Source organism: Cololabis saira, chromosome 15 (genome assembly GCF_033807715.1).
Source record: "Cololabis saira isolate AMF1-May2022 chromosome 15, fColSai1.1, whole genome shotgun sequence".
NCBI lineage: Eukaryota > Metazoa > Chordata > Actinopteri > Beloniformes > Belonidae > Cololabis > Cololabis saira.
In genome coordinates, this window is record NC_084601.1 from 38,732,859 (window position 1) to 38,748,479 (window position 15,621).

Here is a 15,621-nt window from a genome sequence, read left to right on the forward strand (position 1 = left end):
TTTGCTGAGGAGATTAAAAAGGAAAAAAAGAAAGAGAGCATAGACTTCAAAGACCAAAGTTTGACATAAAATAATTGAATATGAATGACTGGCACTGCTTCTTTTGAGGACACTTTAAAGAAATGATTGCCAAGTAGTAGAAAGCAAAAACACGACCTACTTCACGCATGCTGACTTTAGAAAATCCATCTAAACTCATGATGAATGCAGGTCAATGCACGAAGCAAATGCTGTTTGGTCTTTGAATCAGAAAACTAGACCTGCAGCAGATTTAGCTCTACACTGCAAAAACTCAACATCTTACCAGGAATATTTGTCTTATTAGGGCCCGAGCACCTTCAGTGCGAAGGCCCTATTGTATCTGTAGGAATTTTTTTTTTCTTTCTTTCTTTCTTTTTTCTTCTGACGAAAGGAGGGCCTTTTTTCCCCCTAAACGTGCCCAAAAAGTCACCAAATTTTGCATGCAAGTCAGGCCTGGCGAAAAATTTGATATTTAATGGTTTGCATTAATGGGCGTGCCAAAATGGCTCAACAGCGCCCCCCGGAAAACTTTGTGCCTCAAGCCCCAGAATGCGGTATGTCGTACACGCACGAAAATCGGTACACACCTGTATCATGACGTAACTTAAATAAAAGTCTCTTGGCGTCATGCCCGAAACCGAAGAGGAAGTCGGCCATTTTGAATTAGTTGTGTCATTTTGGCTAAATATATGCCATTCCTTCGAGAGTTAATTCAGCCCGAACCGTATCGTGAACCCAGGTGTGTTATACATCAAAATGTGCGTCTCCATCCTGCGACTACACGCATTACTTTTCTCTTTCAAAAGTGTTACCGTGGCGACGCTACACGCCAACAAGCGGAACCCACCTTCATCTGATTGGTCCATATTTGATAGTTCCCCAAAAGGCACCAAATTTGGCATGCAAGCCAGGCCTGGCAACAAATTTGATATTTCATGGTTTGCATTAATGGGCGTGGCAAAATGGCTCAACAGCGCCCCCCGGAAAACTTTGTGCCTCAAGCCCCACAATACGGTTTGACGTACATGCACGAAAATCGCTACACACCTGTATCATGTCACAACTAAAAGAAAAGTCTCTTGGCGCCATGGCCGAAACCGAACAGGAAGTCGGCCATTTTGAATAAATTGTGTCATTTTGGCGAAATTTATGCCATTCCTTCGGCAGTTAATTCAGCCCGAACCGTAACGTGCACCCAAGTGTGTTATACATCAAAATGTGCGTCTCCATCCTGCGACACCACGCATTACTTTTCTCTTTCAAAAGTGTTACCGTGGCGACGCTAGACGCCAAAAGACGTGTCCCCCCTTCATGTGATTGGTCCATATTTGATAGTTCTCCAAAAGTCACCAAATTTTACATGCAAGCCAGACTTGGCGATAAATTTGATATTTCATGGTTTGCATTAATGGGCGTGGCCTAACGGCTCAACAGCGCCCCCTAGAATACTTTTATCTGCCATAACTTTTGAATAGTTTGACATAGGAAGTTGTGGGTGGCGTCATGGGACTCTGTAATGAGTCCTTAAGCTTCGTTGGCCTTAATTAGCCCCGCCCCTTCTTCTGATTGGTTGTCCCTTTTTTCTGCTATAACTTTTGAATGGTTTGACATAGGAAGTCGTGGGTGGTCTCGTTTCTGATATGCTTATGGGGGGCGGTGGCCGTGAGTGCGAGGGCCCGTTCATCGCTGCTTGCAGCTTTAATTTCTAGTTAAAATGTCTAATTTTTAGTCAAAAAATCTCATTACACTTAAAACAAGAGTCATTACCTACGGAAGAGTATTAGGGCCAGGCAGGAGAAAAATAAAAATAATATTGGAGAGGAGGAAGATATTTTTTTCATTATGCACTTCGAAAAAAAAGTCGAAATGTCGAGAAAAAAGTCGAAATGTTGAGAAAAAAGTCAAAATTTTGTGAATAAAGTTGAAATGTTGAGAAAAAAAAGCGAAATTTCGACTTTTTTCTCGAAGTGCACAATAAAAAAAAAATCTTCCCCAGTCGAATATTTATTCTCCAGCATGGCCCTAATACTGGGACAAGATTTATCTTCTCATTACAAGCAAAACAATCTTGTTCCACTGGCAGATTTTTCTACTTATTTTAAGTGAAAATCTACTTGAAACAGGTGAAAATTGTCAAATAACAAGTTATTTTTCTGGTAATGACTCTTGTTTTAAGTGTAATGAGATTTTTTGACTAAAAATTAGACATTTTAAATAGAAATAAGACAAATATTCCTGGTAAGATTTTGAGTTTTTGCAGTGTAGAGCTAAATCTGCTGCAGGTCTAGTTTTCTGCAGATTTTTTTACTTATTTCAAGTGAAAATCTACTTGAAACCGGTGAAAATTGTTGTTTTTTCCAGTGATGAGTCTTGTTTTAAATGTAATGAGATTTTTTTTTACTAAAAATGAGACATTTTAACTAGAAATAAGACAAATATTCTTGTTAAGATTTTGAGTTTTTGCAGTGTACACTCTACCCCAAAATGGCATTGCCATCACTTTCCCCCCTTGCTGCATTCAAGTTTCCTCCTACAGTCTTCCCTTTTGCTCCGATCCATCTCCACCCTTTTCCACCTTCTTGGACGTCCTCGTCTCCGCATAGCTGACGTCTCTCCGCGCTTTCCTCCCGCTTTCCTCCCGCTTTCCTCCCGCTTTCCTCAGTCATTCTTTGCCACATCATTATCTCTGACTGTTTGCTCCTCAGCACCCGTGCTCCATTCATCTGTAATTCGTTACAGCATTTCTGCCCTCGAATTGTCCCTGCATACGGAGTTAGTTAACAGCTGGTGCCGCCAGGGAATTGTGAATACGTTCTCGGGGCTTAAACTACAAAGACAGCCTCATCTCAGCCCATTTGTTGTCTGCTATCTCAGCAAACACAGGCCTGGTACGGCGTGAGAGTCAGATTCCTTCTATTAGGCAACTCGGGGCATAAATGTGTTGACACAGTCACATTGAAAAGTCTTGCCTTTCGTTTTGGGGGAAAAACACCTCCCCCTTTAATGTAAATCATTACACATAGAGGTTGAGTTTACGCTCGGGTTAGGTTTAGGACTGGAAGAGTAACGGGTTAATTTAGACATGTAGAAATTATAGTTTGACGTGCTCGCTTTGGGCAATCTCATGACAGCCTTAACTTGTAATCTGGTTTGGTGTGGTTAGACCCCGGACTCTCAGGCCAGCCTTTTCTAGCCCACAATAAGACCTGGATATCAGCCCCTGCTGTTACATGCATGCAGGGACTTCACTTTCCACGGATGTTTTTCTCTTCTTTGTCCTCCTTCTCAGGGCGTTTGTGCTGCATTTGATTTTCACCTACACTGCAAAAAATCAAAATCTTAACAAGAATATTTGTCTTATTTCTAGTTAAAATGTCTCATTTTTAGTCAAAAAAAATCTCATTACACTTAAAACAATACTCATCCCTGGAAAAAACAACAATTTTCACCTGTTTCAAGTAGATTTTCCCTTAAAATAAGTAGAAAAATCTGCCAGTGGAACAAGATTTTTTTGCTTGTAATGAAAAGATAAATCTTGTCCCACTGGCAGATTTTTCTACTTATTTCAAGTGGAAATGTACTTGAAACAGGTGAAAATTGTGAAATAATAAGTTATTTTTCTGGTAATGACTTTTGTTTTAAGTGTAATGGGATTTTTTGACTAAAATGAGACATTTTAACTAGAAATAAGACAAATATTCCTGGTAAGATTTTGAGTTTTTGCAGTGTAGTTCTTCATTGTGAGGCAGATTTCTGATTATAGTCCTATTGCTGTGTGCATATGTTAATATCTTTTTGTTCCTATGTTTTTGTGTAAAAACATCATCTGATCGGATCGGGTCTAAGAATTAGGCAAACAAAACATTTTTTACAGCAAAATTAATTCAACAACAAAAAAAAATCATGTGAACAATTTCTACACTGCAAAAACTCAAAATCTTAACAAGAATATTTGTCTTATTTCTAGTTAAAATGTCTCATTTTTAGTAAAAAAAAATCTCATTACACTTAAAACAAGACTCATCTCTGGAAAAAACAACAATTTTCACCTGTTTTAAGTAGATTTTCACTTAAAATAAGTAGAAAAATCTGCCAGTGGAACAAGATTTTTTTTGCTTGTAATGAGAAGATAAATCTTGTCCCACTGGCAGATTTTTCTACTTATTTCAAGTGAAAATTTACTTGAAACAGGTGAAAATTGTCAAATAACAAAGTTATTTTTCTGGTAACGACTCGTTTTACGTGTAATGCGATTTCTTTGACTAAAAATGAGACATTTTAACTAGAAATAAGACAAATATTCGTGGTAAGATTTTGAGTTTTTGCAGTGTACCTTATTGCTTCCAAAGGATTGACAGGCGCAAGTTGCCTGTCAAGCCATGTGCTGTTAATAAACAGCTCCTGATGAATGTATCATCAGCAGAAGAGCATATCTCTATAGAGCAGAGGTTTTAGCAATTTGCTAGTTAAGAAAATGCCATGAAGAAAAGACAAAAGCAATGGTCTTAGTTTATCAATCTGGAAACAGTTGAACAATTTATTTGTATAGCACATTTCATATACAGGACAATTCAAAATGCTTTACATAAAAAAATATTTAAAATAAGGCACTAAAAAGAGTTTAAAAGCAGAAATTAAAGATAAGCAGACATAAGTTAAAATAATTAAACAAATGAGATGCAAGAAATAAAAGTTGCAGTACATTGTGGTGGATTACTGAAATGCAGCAGTAAATAAAAAGCTAGGCACTGACGACAGATCTTTTCAGCAGAGGAAATCCCAGCAAACGTATCCCACGATGGAATCGTGTAATTCTAAGGCCCCGTTTACATGTAGCAAAAACGGTGGTGTTTTCATGCGTTTTGGCCGTTCGTTTACACGAAAACGAAGCTCAAAGTCACCAAAAACAATAATTTCTGAAAACTCCAGCCAAAGTGGAGATTTGCAAAACCTCCATCTTCATGTTTGCTTGTAAACGGAGGGAAACGGACATTTAGGCTTCAGAACGTCACATTATGAGACAGAAACGTCACCAGCGTCATGTGTGCGACCTGTGTTTACAATTTGTTTGGCCACCGTCAATATTTTCTTGTATTTTACCTGTTTTATATTATAAAGTCACACTTAAAAGTAACTCCACTTCTCTGTCACTCCAAATGAAAGACTCTTGTTCCATTTTGTAACAAATGTGTCATTTGTTGATGTTTTTTCCAGGATTCTGATTGGCTAGCATGACTTTATCTTCTCGTTACACTGCCCCCTGTAGGTTTGGCTGCTCATAGCACCTTAACAGATATTTATGTGGGTTCGTGTAAATGATGGTATTTTTCAAAACGTAGAGGGGGAAATATCAGTTTTGGTAAATACCAGTCCACACATGCCTCACCAAGCATGTTAAAGTTTATAAAAGTAAAAACAGAAGACTGAACTGGCACAGTTTGTCGTCTAAAACAACATGGAAGCACATATTGAGGTTTGCACAACAGAAAAGGAGCAAAACCTCAATACATCTTGAGCTCTGTGCTTTGGACAGATGAGACCAGAGTGGAGTTGTTAGGACCAGTGGCTGAAAGCCACAGGACCTGACGACCTTGCCGTGACTGAGCCAACCACGAACTCCTCAGGAAACTATATTCTGCTTGAAGCAAATGTGAGGACATCTGTCTGTCTGAGTGCTGAAGTGTGGTTGAAATGGTCCATGCAGGACGCCAATAACCCAAGAGACACCAGCAAAACCTGCAAGAGGACGTCTGATAAGTCAAGTCACCAAGGGTTTTGCGTAACCTAGTCAATGTCTTTGACATCAGCCCAACTGAAATGTTGTAGTAGGACCTGAAGACATGAATGAACGCCTGTGAAATCTTATTGAACTAAAGCAATGTTCTGGTGGGGAGTGGGGCAAAATTCCTCCAAGATGTGAGAAATGAATCAAGTCACAAGGGAAATAAGTTACTGCTGCTCAAGGTGGATCTTCAAGCTATTGAATCATGGGGGGTACCTAGCAGGGGCGGAGCAGGGTCCCAGCCTAGGGGGGGGCGAAGCATTCTAGGTGGGCCCTTGTGGCCTAAACATCCCCGTTAAAACATAATCGCTAAAAAAATGCCACAGATCAGCCCTCTGAGTCTAACACACAACCACAGCAGCAGCGACACGGTCAGAACCTTCACATGAGGTTTCAGCACCATGGATTTACCAGTCATTATGTCAAACCTAATTATAAGCCTCATGCAGACTTTAAGATATAAGTATCAAACTGGAGATAAAAATCAAATGACATCCAGTGATGTCTATGGAAGCCCATTTCCACCAGTAAAAGAAAAAAATAAGATGAAATCTTAGCCTTAAAAATAAAAATATCCCCACTGTAAGTCATATATATGACATAAAAAGTCATAATTTCATAATTATGACTTATCGTGGGGATATTTTTATTTTTAAGGCTAAGTTTCCATCTTAGCCATAGATGTCGGATTCGCCGAGTAGCACAATTCAGACACACGTGTTCAACCTACACGACAACAGTTAACAATGTGCGACGACATGTATTTAACACAATGACCGAGCGACACGGCGGTCAAACAGCAACAAACAATATAGGAAAGGCCATATATTCAGCGTCATGACAATGTTATCAGAAATAATTAATGTTATGACAGTTTACCAATGATGGTTTCATCCAGCAATGGGCAGAGAAACCACAACAAAACATATTTCCAAGGAGGGGGTACACATTTAACTATCAGCCGGTTCTTCATCGCCGCAAACCTTTCAATCACTTTGCTCTCATCAATGGCGATGTCCCTCTCGATTGAGAGCAAGGTGAAGTTTGAGGCCTCATCCATGCAGCCCGGAGATAGTTTTTAATCATTTCAGCCTGCTGAAACTCAGCATGACTTTCCTGTTTAAGGCTAATTCTGATGCGACAACTGGCTAAAGGCTGATTTATGGTTCAGTGTTACACCAATGCAGAGCCTACGGCGTAGCCTACATTGTAGGCTACGCCGTAGGCTCTGCATTGGTGTAACACTGAACCATAATTCAGGCTTAAAAGTAAACAGACAACATGCGCGCACTTACCCGTGCATGGCAGGCAGACACACAAGGGGAGAAGGGACTATTTCTTTCATTTTTATTTTTTAAACAACTTTATCCTTATGAATGCAATTGTTATATAGTCCAACTTTCCTTATTTTATTAAGAAAACTTTTTTTCTTTTCCTCCTCGGCGTGGGCCCCCACGGAGCAGTGGGCCCGGTGCGGCCGCCCTCCCGGCCCCCCGCCTGCTCCGCTAGTGGTACCTAGCATTGCCCACACAATTTAATGAGATTTTAGACACTTTTTTGTTAAATAAATGATGGCAACATTTAAAAAGTTTGAAGTTCCTCATCTGAGTTTGTCTTCATATATCCAGGCCCAACTAGTGAGTATGACCTGATCAGATATCTGCAGGGTGTCATAGATATAGATATCGACTTCCCAGCTGACCTGTAGCTATTGTTACTGTAGCTATAGGCAGTACTCGAGTTGTAAAAAAGATCAGAGGGGATGGTGGATTTTATCATATGGGGACAGATCATTTGTGCTGATTACAAATAATATAATATATTACAAATAATAGCAGTGACCAAAACACCTGCAGAAATACTGCAGGAATGACATAGCAGCAGTTAAATGCAGCCTTCTGTAAGCTTTAAATATCCACTGGGCTTACATCAAATACATCAAAACACAACAATAAAAAACACTTTTCTGAACTTATCAATATGACTCTGTCCTTCACAGGATAAGTAACATGGATCACTGCAAAAACTCAAAATATTAACAAGAATATTTGTCTTATTTCTAGTTAAAATGTCTCATTTTAGAAAAAAAAATCTCATTACATTTAAAACAAGACTCATCACTGGAAAAAACAACAATTTTCACCTGTTTCAAGTAGATTTTCACTTGAAATAAGTCAAAAAATCTGCCAGTGGAACAAGATTTTTTTGCTTGTAATGAGAAGATAAATCTTGTTCCACTGGCAGATTTTTCTACTTATTTCAAGTGAAAATTTACTTGAAACAGGTAAAAATTGCCAAATAATAAGTTGTTTTAACTGTAATGAGATTTTTTGACTAAAAATTTGACATTTTAACTAAAAATAAGACAAATATTCCTGGTAAGATTTTGAGTTTTTGCAGTGTGATCCAAGGACTGATGCCCTCCCCCAACACCTCCGCTAAACCTTGTTGAGCCGCATTTTGTAATAACGGTGCATTTTGTAATAAACGTCCAAAATGTAATAACTTTTTTATTTCATTTTGTAATAAAGAATAAATACATTTAATTTTGCGCTACAAAAACTCAAAATCTTGCCAGGAATATTTGTCTTATTTTTAGTTAAAATGTCTAATTTTTAGTCAAAACATCTCATTACACTTAAAACAAGAGTCATTACCAGAAAAATAACTTTTACAATTTTCACCTGTTTCAATTAAATTTTCACTTAAAATAAGTAGAAAAATCTGCCAGTGGAACAAGATTTTTTTGCTTGTAATGAGAAGATAAATCTTGTTCCACTGGCAGATTTTTCTACTTATTTCAAGTGAAAATTTACTTGAAACAGGTGAAAATTGTCAAATAATAAGTTATTATTTCTGGTGTTATTTTTCTGGTGATGACTCTAAATGTTGAAATAGCAGTAAAACCACATTCATTGATGAAATGACATAAGGGATGGAAAGGAGGGATGACAGTTTTACAGGGGGGATGATTTGGACCGTTTTTATTATATTATACTGGCTATAGGTAAAAAAATAGTGGACCCTTAATCGTCCATTTTACTGCATGCTCACATACATACGTAAACAGTTTCACATACATCGCTAAGTACGTATATCATACTCTGCACAAAGAATTTCTGTTGAGGGTTGTTTTTACTTTCAAACTTCTACCGACGCAGGAGAATGAGCTGTGAAAGAGCTGCACGTGCCTTGCTGCCTCTGACTTGAATGATGAGGTAATGTCTCACGCTCGTCCTTCCTGACACGACTTTCTTCCTGTCCTATCGCCTCAGTTGTGATCTCGTTGGCTGAGCTCCTCCTCGTGTTCCTGGCCGGCCTTTTATCAGCTTGTCGCTCTCAGCTCCACATCGTTACCGCTATGAGAGCATGACCAATCTCCTTCCACACTTTGTTTGGATTGTTAATGTTGTGTTTATGGCTAAATGTTACCTTCAAAGTGTTGACATTTGTCATTCTTTTGCATTTATACCGAGCAGTAAGCTACTGTGAAAGCAGCTACACTTTATCATTCTGCTTGCTACCAGTGCTCCACCTTTCAATTTGCAGGCATTTAAATATAAATAGCAGCCGCCCCACGTCCGTTGGGTGGGGTCCATTATCCATATCTCCAATCATTCTCAATGACTGTTTGGTGGTAGTTCGCTCCATATTAGGCCCGTTTTAACCCTGGTACTGTCTTTGGGTCAAAATGACCTAATTCTCCTTCCTTCTTTCCTCCTGCTCTCTCCTTCCTTCTTTCCTTCCTCTTTTCTCCCTTCCTTCCTTCCTTCCTTCCTTCCTTCCTTCCTTCCTTCCTTCCTTCCTTCCTTCCTTCCTTCCTTCCTTCCTTCCTTCCTTCCTTCCTTCCTTCCTTCTTTCCTCCTGCTCTCTCCTTCCTTCTTCCCTTCCTCTTTTCTCCCTCCCTTCCTTCTTTCCTTGTTTTCTCCCTTCTTTCTTTCTTTCTTTCTTTCTTTCTTTCTTTCTTTCTTTCTTTCTTTCTTTCTTTCTTTCTTTCTTTCTTTCTTTCTTTCTTTCTTCTTCCTTCCTTCCTTCCTTCCTTCCTTCCTTCCTTCCTTCCTTCTTGTCCCTTCCTTCCTTCTTTCCTCCTGCTCTCTCCTTCCTTCTTCCCTTTCTCTTTTCTTCCTTCCTTCCTTCCTTCCTTCCTTCCTTCCTTCCTTCCTTCCTTCCTTCCTTCCTTCCTTCCTTCCTTCCTTGTTTTTCCCTTCCTTCCTTCTTTCCTACTGCTCTCCTTCCTTCTTCGCTTCCTCTTTTCTTCCTTCCTTCCTTCCTTCCTTCCTTCCTTCCTTCCTTCCTTCCTTCCTTCCTTCCTTCCTTCCTTCCTTCCTTCCTTCCTTCCTTTCCTTCCTTCCTTCCTTCCTTCCTTCCTCCTTCCTTCCTTCTTTCCTACTGCTCTCTCCTTCCTTCTTCTCTTCTTCTTTTCTCCCATCCTTCCTTCTTTCCTTGTTTCCTTCCTTCCTTCCTTCCTTCCTTCCTTCCTTCCTTCCTTCCTTCCTTCCTTCCTTCCTTCTTCTCCCTTCCTTCCTTCTTTCCTCCCTTCTTTCCTTTCTTCCTTATTCCCTCCCTTCTTTTCTTCCTTCCTTCCTTCCTTCCTTCCTTCCTTCCTTCCTTCCTTCCTTCCTTCCTTCCTTCCTTCCTTCCTTTCTTCCTTATTCCCTCCCTTCCTTCCTTACCTTCCTTCCTTCCTTCCTTCCTTCCTTCCTTCCTTCCTTCCTTCCTTCCTTCCTTCTTTCCCTTCCTTCCTTCTTTCCTCCCTTCTTTCCTTTCTTCCTTATTCCCTCCCTTCTTCCTTCCTTCCTTCCTTCCTTCCTTCCTTCCTTCCTTCCTTCCTTCCTTCCTTCCTTCCTTCTTTCTTCCTGCTCTCTCCTTCCTTCTTCCCTCCTCTTTTCTCCCTTCGTTCCTTCTTTCCTTGTTTCCTCCCTTCCTTCCTTCCTTCCTTCCTCCCTTCTTCTCTTCCTCCTTCCTTGACCCAAAGACAGCACCAGGGTTAATGTACGGTTGATCTACTGGTAACGATAACTACTGTATGACTCTAAAAAGGACCTCAGCCTTTCTGATGATGTCACTTGTTCATTTAGTAAAAAAAAGAAACCTGGGCAGTTACATAAAAAGATGGAGAAACATTTCAGTACAGATTTGTCAAACGTGTTCTTTTATCAGATCAAGACTGGTTTTGCAGCTGTGCCTCATCGTGTAGTTTGGGGTTTGGACTGGGCAGAGGTGTGGATGTGTTCGTGTGCACCATGAATTGTAAACGCATCTCCGTTTTTCAGCTGTTAATGTCATGGACGTCACAGGCAGCTTTTCTGCCACCTCGTGACTGATCAACTGCACTGCACGTTATCTGGAGAAATAGGAAATACTGGTTTTTGTTGGATTTCAGGACAGACTCCAGACTCAGATGATGACTGTACAGACACACACACACACACACACCATATATATATATATATATATATATATATATATATATTATATATATATATATATATATACAGTACTGAGATGAGGGGGGATGGCATCCCCCCCTGAAATAAAAATGGTCAAAATCATCCCCCCTGTAAAACTGCCATCCCCCCTGTCCATCCCTTATGTCATTTCATCAATGAATGTGGTTTTACTGCTATTTCAACATTTAGAGTCATCACCAGAAAAATAACACCAGAAAAATAACTTATTTGACCATTTTCCACCTGTTTCAGGTAAATTTTCGCTTGAAATAAGTAGAAAAATCTGCCAGTGGGACAAGATTTATCTTCTCATTACAAGCAAAAAAATCTTGTTCCACTGGCAGATTTTCTACTTATTTTAAGTGAAAATCTACTTGAAACAGGTGAAAATTGTTGTTTTCTCCAGTGATGAGTCTTGTTTTAGGTGTAAAGAGATTTTTTTTACTAAAATGAGGACTTTTTAACTAGAAATAAGACAAATATTCTTGTTAAGATACTTATTTCAAGTGAAAATCTACTTGAAACAGGTGAAAATTGTTGTTTTTTCCAGTATCTTGTTTTAAGTGTAAACATTCTTTTACTAAAATTACACATTTTAACTAGAAATAGGACAAATATTCTTATTTTGAGTTATTGCAGTGATCCATGTTACTTATCCTGTGAAGGACAGAGTCATATTGATAAGTTCAGAAAAGTGTTTTTTATTGTTGTGTTTTGATGTATTTGATGTAAGCCCAGTGGATATTTAAAGCTTACAGAAGGCTGCATTTAACTGCTGCTATGTCATTCCTGCAGTATTTCTGCAGCTGTTTTGGTCACTGCTATTATTGTAATATATTATATTATTTGGAATCAGCACAAATATCTGTCCCCATATGATAAAATCCACCATCCCCCTGATTTATTTTTTTACAACTCGAGTACTGTACTATATATATATATATATATATATATATATATATATATATATATATATATATATATGATGAGAAGCAGTTTGGTGTGTATATATTGTTAAAATTTATACAGATGAAATCAATTAAATTTGATTATGTTTGGTCATTTCTGAGTCTTTATTCATGCGTTAAACAACTGCTTGTGTATATTTCAACATGCCGGATAATCACTGATCCATTTTTCCACGTCATCTCTTTATTCTATCCTTTTTTTTACAGCTTGAACCCAGAAATGTTGGCTGTGTCGTTCGCTCGCATTCTGATTGATCTGAAAAGTCTTTATGATTTTTCCCCAGATGAGTTCGTTCAGCACGAGGGCTCTGACGCTGCTCTCGTCGGTGTTTGGAGCGTGTGGTTTGCTGCTGGTGGGCGTCGCCGTGTCCACGGACTACTGGCTGCTGATGGAGGAAGGAATCGTCCTGCAGCAGAACCAGACCATGGAGGTCAAGATGGCCCTGCACTCCGGCCTCTGGAGAGTCTGCTTTGTGGCAGGTCAGTTTCAGGTTCCTATAAACGTAAAGTAGAACAATTATCTCCATCAGTGTTTATTCTTATATTGGCCTAAGGAGGATTTTTAGCTACAGATATATTTTTGAAATTACTTTATATTTAATTACCTTGTGCTGTCTTCAGGTCAAGGAAGGAGGAAGAGAAGAAGGGAGGAAGGAAGAAGGAAGGAAGGAAGGAAGGAAGGAAGGAAGGAAGGAAGGAAGGAAGGAAGGAAGGAAGGAAGGAGGAAGGAAGGAAGGAAGGAAGGAAGGAAGGAAGGAAGGAAGGAAGGAAGGAAGAGAAGAAGGAAGGAAGGAAGGAAGGAAGGAAGGAAGGAAGGAAGGAAGGAAGGAAGGAAGGAAGGAAGGAAGGAAGGAAGGAAGGAAGGAGGGAGGGAAGAGAAGAAGGAATGAAGAAAAGAAGGAAGGAAGGAAGGAGGAGAAGAGAAGAAGGGAGGAAGGAAGGAAGGAAGGAAGGAAGGAAGGAAGGAAGGAAGGAAGGAAGGAGGAAGGAAGGAAGGAAGGAAGAGAAGAAGGGAGGAAGGAAGTAAGGAAGAGAAGAGAAGAAGGGAGGAAGGAAGGAAGGAAGGAAGGAAGGAAGGAAGGAAGGAAGGAAGGAAGGAAGGAAGGAAGGAAGGAAGAGAAGAAGGGAGGAAGGAAGTAAGGAAGTAATGAAGGAAGGAAGGAAGGAAGGAAGGAAGGAAGGAAGGAAGGAAGGAAGGAGGGAAGGAGGGAGGGAGGGAGGGAGGGAGGGAGGGAGGGAGGGAGGGAGGGAGGAAGCAAGCAAGGAAGCAAAAGGGTTAAGGCCTGTTTCCACTAGCGGGAGTTTCTAATAAACCTACCAGGGCCGACCGTCTCTGGGCCAATCAGCTGCCGCGTTTCCATTACACTGTAGCGCCATACAAGAACCTTTTACTGAAAAAATAGCGCCTCCGACCACCAGGTGGCGGTAATACTCATGTTTTGCCTTTCGCAAACGGCCAGCAGAAAAATAAATAGAAGAAGCACGTAAACAACGGATGCTGCTTCCTTTTCATTCAAACCTACACTGCAGTCATTGCGATTAAAAGGGACCTATTATGGCATCTAATACTATTTTAAACAGGCCTTGAATGTCTTAAAACAAGCTTTTGATTGTTTTTACTAAATAAATTAGAAATTCACTCTCTTAGGCATCTCTTTATCTTCCCATTCTCTAACCTCATTATCTATGTTGGATTCTGAGTGGGCGGGGCTATGATATGAGGCTCTGTGCTGATTGGCTGCCTGAATGACGCGATACACCGCTACGAAAAGATGGTGGAAGCTCCGGCCGGCAGGAGTTAGTTGTTAGTGGTTTCACGCATCGCTCCTGTCCGTTACGTAACAACGGGAGCAGAATCTTATTGGCTCATAGATCCACATCACACTGGACGGCTCATCCGGGCGGCTATACAGACACTGCAGAATTTGGTTTCTTTCCTCCTTCTCTGAGTTGCAGGCTGAGGGGAGACCACTTTATAAATGTTAAAGCAAGAGAAAACCTGGTTTTCAGAATAGGTCCCCTTTAATCTCGACATTTCGACTTTTTTCTCGACATTTTGACTTTTTCTCGAAATTTTGACTTTTTCTCGACATTTTGACTTTTTTCTCGAAATTGTACTTCACATTAATTTCGACATTTCGACTTTTTTCAATGACATTTTGACTTTTTTCTCGAAATTTCAACTTTTTTCTCGACATTTTGACTTTTTTCACGAAATTGCAACTTTTTTCTCGAAATTTCAACTTTTTTCTCGACATTTTGACTTTTTTCTCGACATTTTGACATTTTTTCTCTGCATTTTGACTTTTTTCTCGAAATTTCACTTTTTTCTCAACATTTTCACTTTTTTTCTCGACATTTCGACTTTTTTCTCGACATTTCTACTTTTTTCTCGACAATTTCTACTGTTGTTGTTGTTGTTCCGGCCAGAGTTAGGTGTTAGTGGTTTCACGCATCATCGTTACGTAACAACGGGAGCAGAATCTTATTGGCTCGTAGATCCACATCACACTGGACGGCTCATCCGGGCGGCTGTACAGACACTGCAGAATTTGGTTGCTTTCCTCTTCTCTTAGTTGGCAGGCTGAGGGGAGAACACTTTATATATGTTAAAGCAAGAGAAAACCTGTTTTTCATATAGGTCCCCTTTAAGATTAAAAGAACCCCCCCCGCTGGACCTCTATATTGGTGTAATATGATATAATATCGGTCCGTCCATCGTTTTTTTCCTGTAATCTTCAACTTCATCAATGTCCTAGTAAAATATATCTGGTCCAAAAGCTTAAATGATTTGTGGTCACATGATTTAAGTTCACTGAGAGGGCTGAACCTAATTTCCTGCTTTTAGAATACCCAAAAGCAGCGACCACCCACCAGGCAGCCCTTTCGGACGAAAAACCGTCCCTCTCCTACTACAGGGCTATTTTTTGGGCCACGTAAAGGTTCCTAAAGGCCACGTTACTGGGCTGCTCTTGGTAATGGAGACGCGCGCAACTGGCCTGGCCCACAACTATATACACATTATAACACATATATATATATATATATATACACATTCAGTGAAACAAAAAAATACAACCTATTCGCACGCACGCACGCACGCACACGCCACGCACAAAGAGGATTAGACTACTTTTGATTGACATTCTGCCTCCGGGATAATCCTGCTGCTTCTCTTTCATACCATTCATTAACATCTTTGGTTCACGTCCATTCGTCTATGTGCGGCTTTTCCCCAAAGTAAGAGTACAAGTATCCTTTTAAGGAAAATTGAGTAGAATGTGTGGTCACTTGGGGGCACGTTTCCTTTACTAAAGATTGTGCATGCCCTCTAAGTTAAGTCTTATGTTAAAACAAGTTCATTTTGGGTTTAAGATCTTATTTTTGCCAGATACACTCT

At 39.8% G+C, this 15,621-nt stretch overlaps 1 protein-coding gene across 1 annotated transcript in view; it reads left to right on the forward strand.

Moving 5' to 3' along the window:
- Positions 1 to 15,621, forward strand: part of LOC133460923 (voltage-dependent calcium channel gamma-7 subunit-like) — a 63,873-nt gene that overhangs the window by 25,742 nt on the left and 22,510 nt on the right. Inside the window, exon 2 of the mRNA XM_061741635.1 lies at positions 12,506 to 12,701. Coding sequence (XP_061597619.1) covers positions 12,506 to 12,701 — 196 coding nt within the window. The remainder of the gene's footprint in view (positions 1 to 12,505; positions 12,702 to 15,621) is intronic.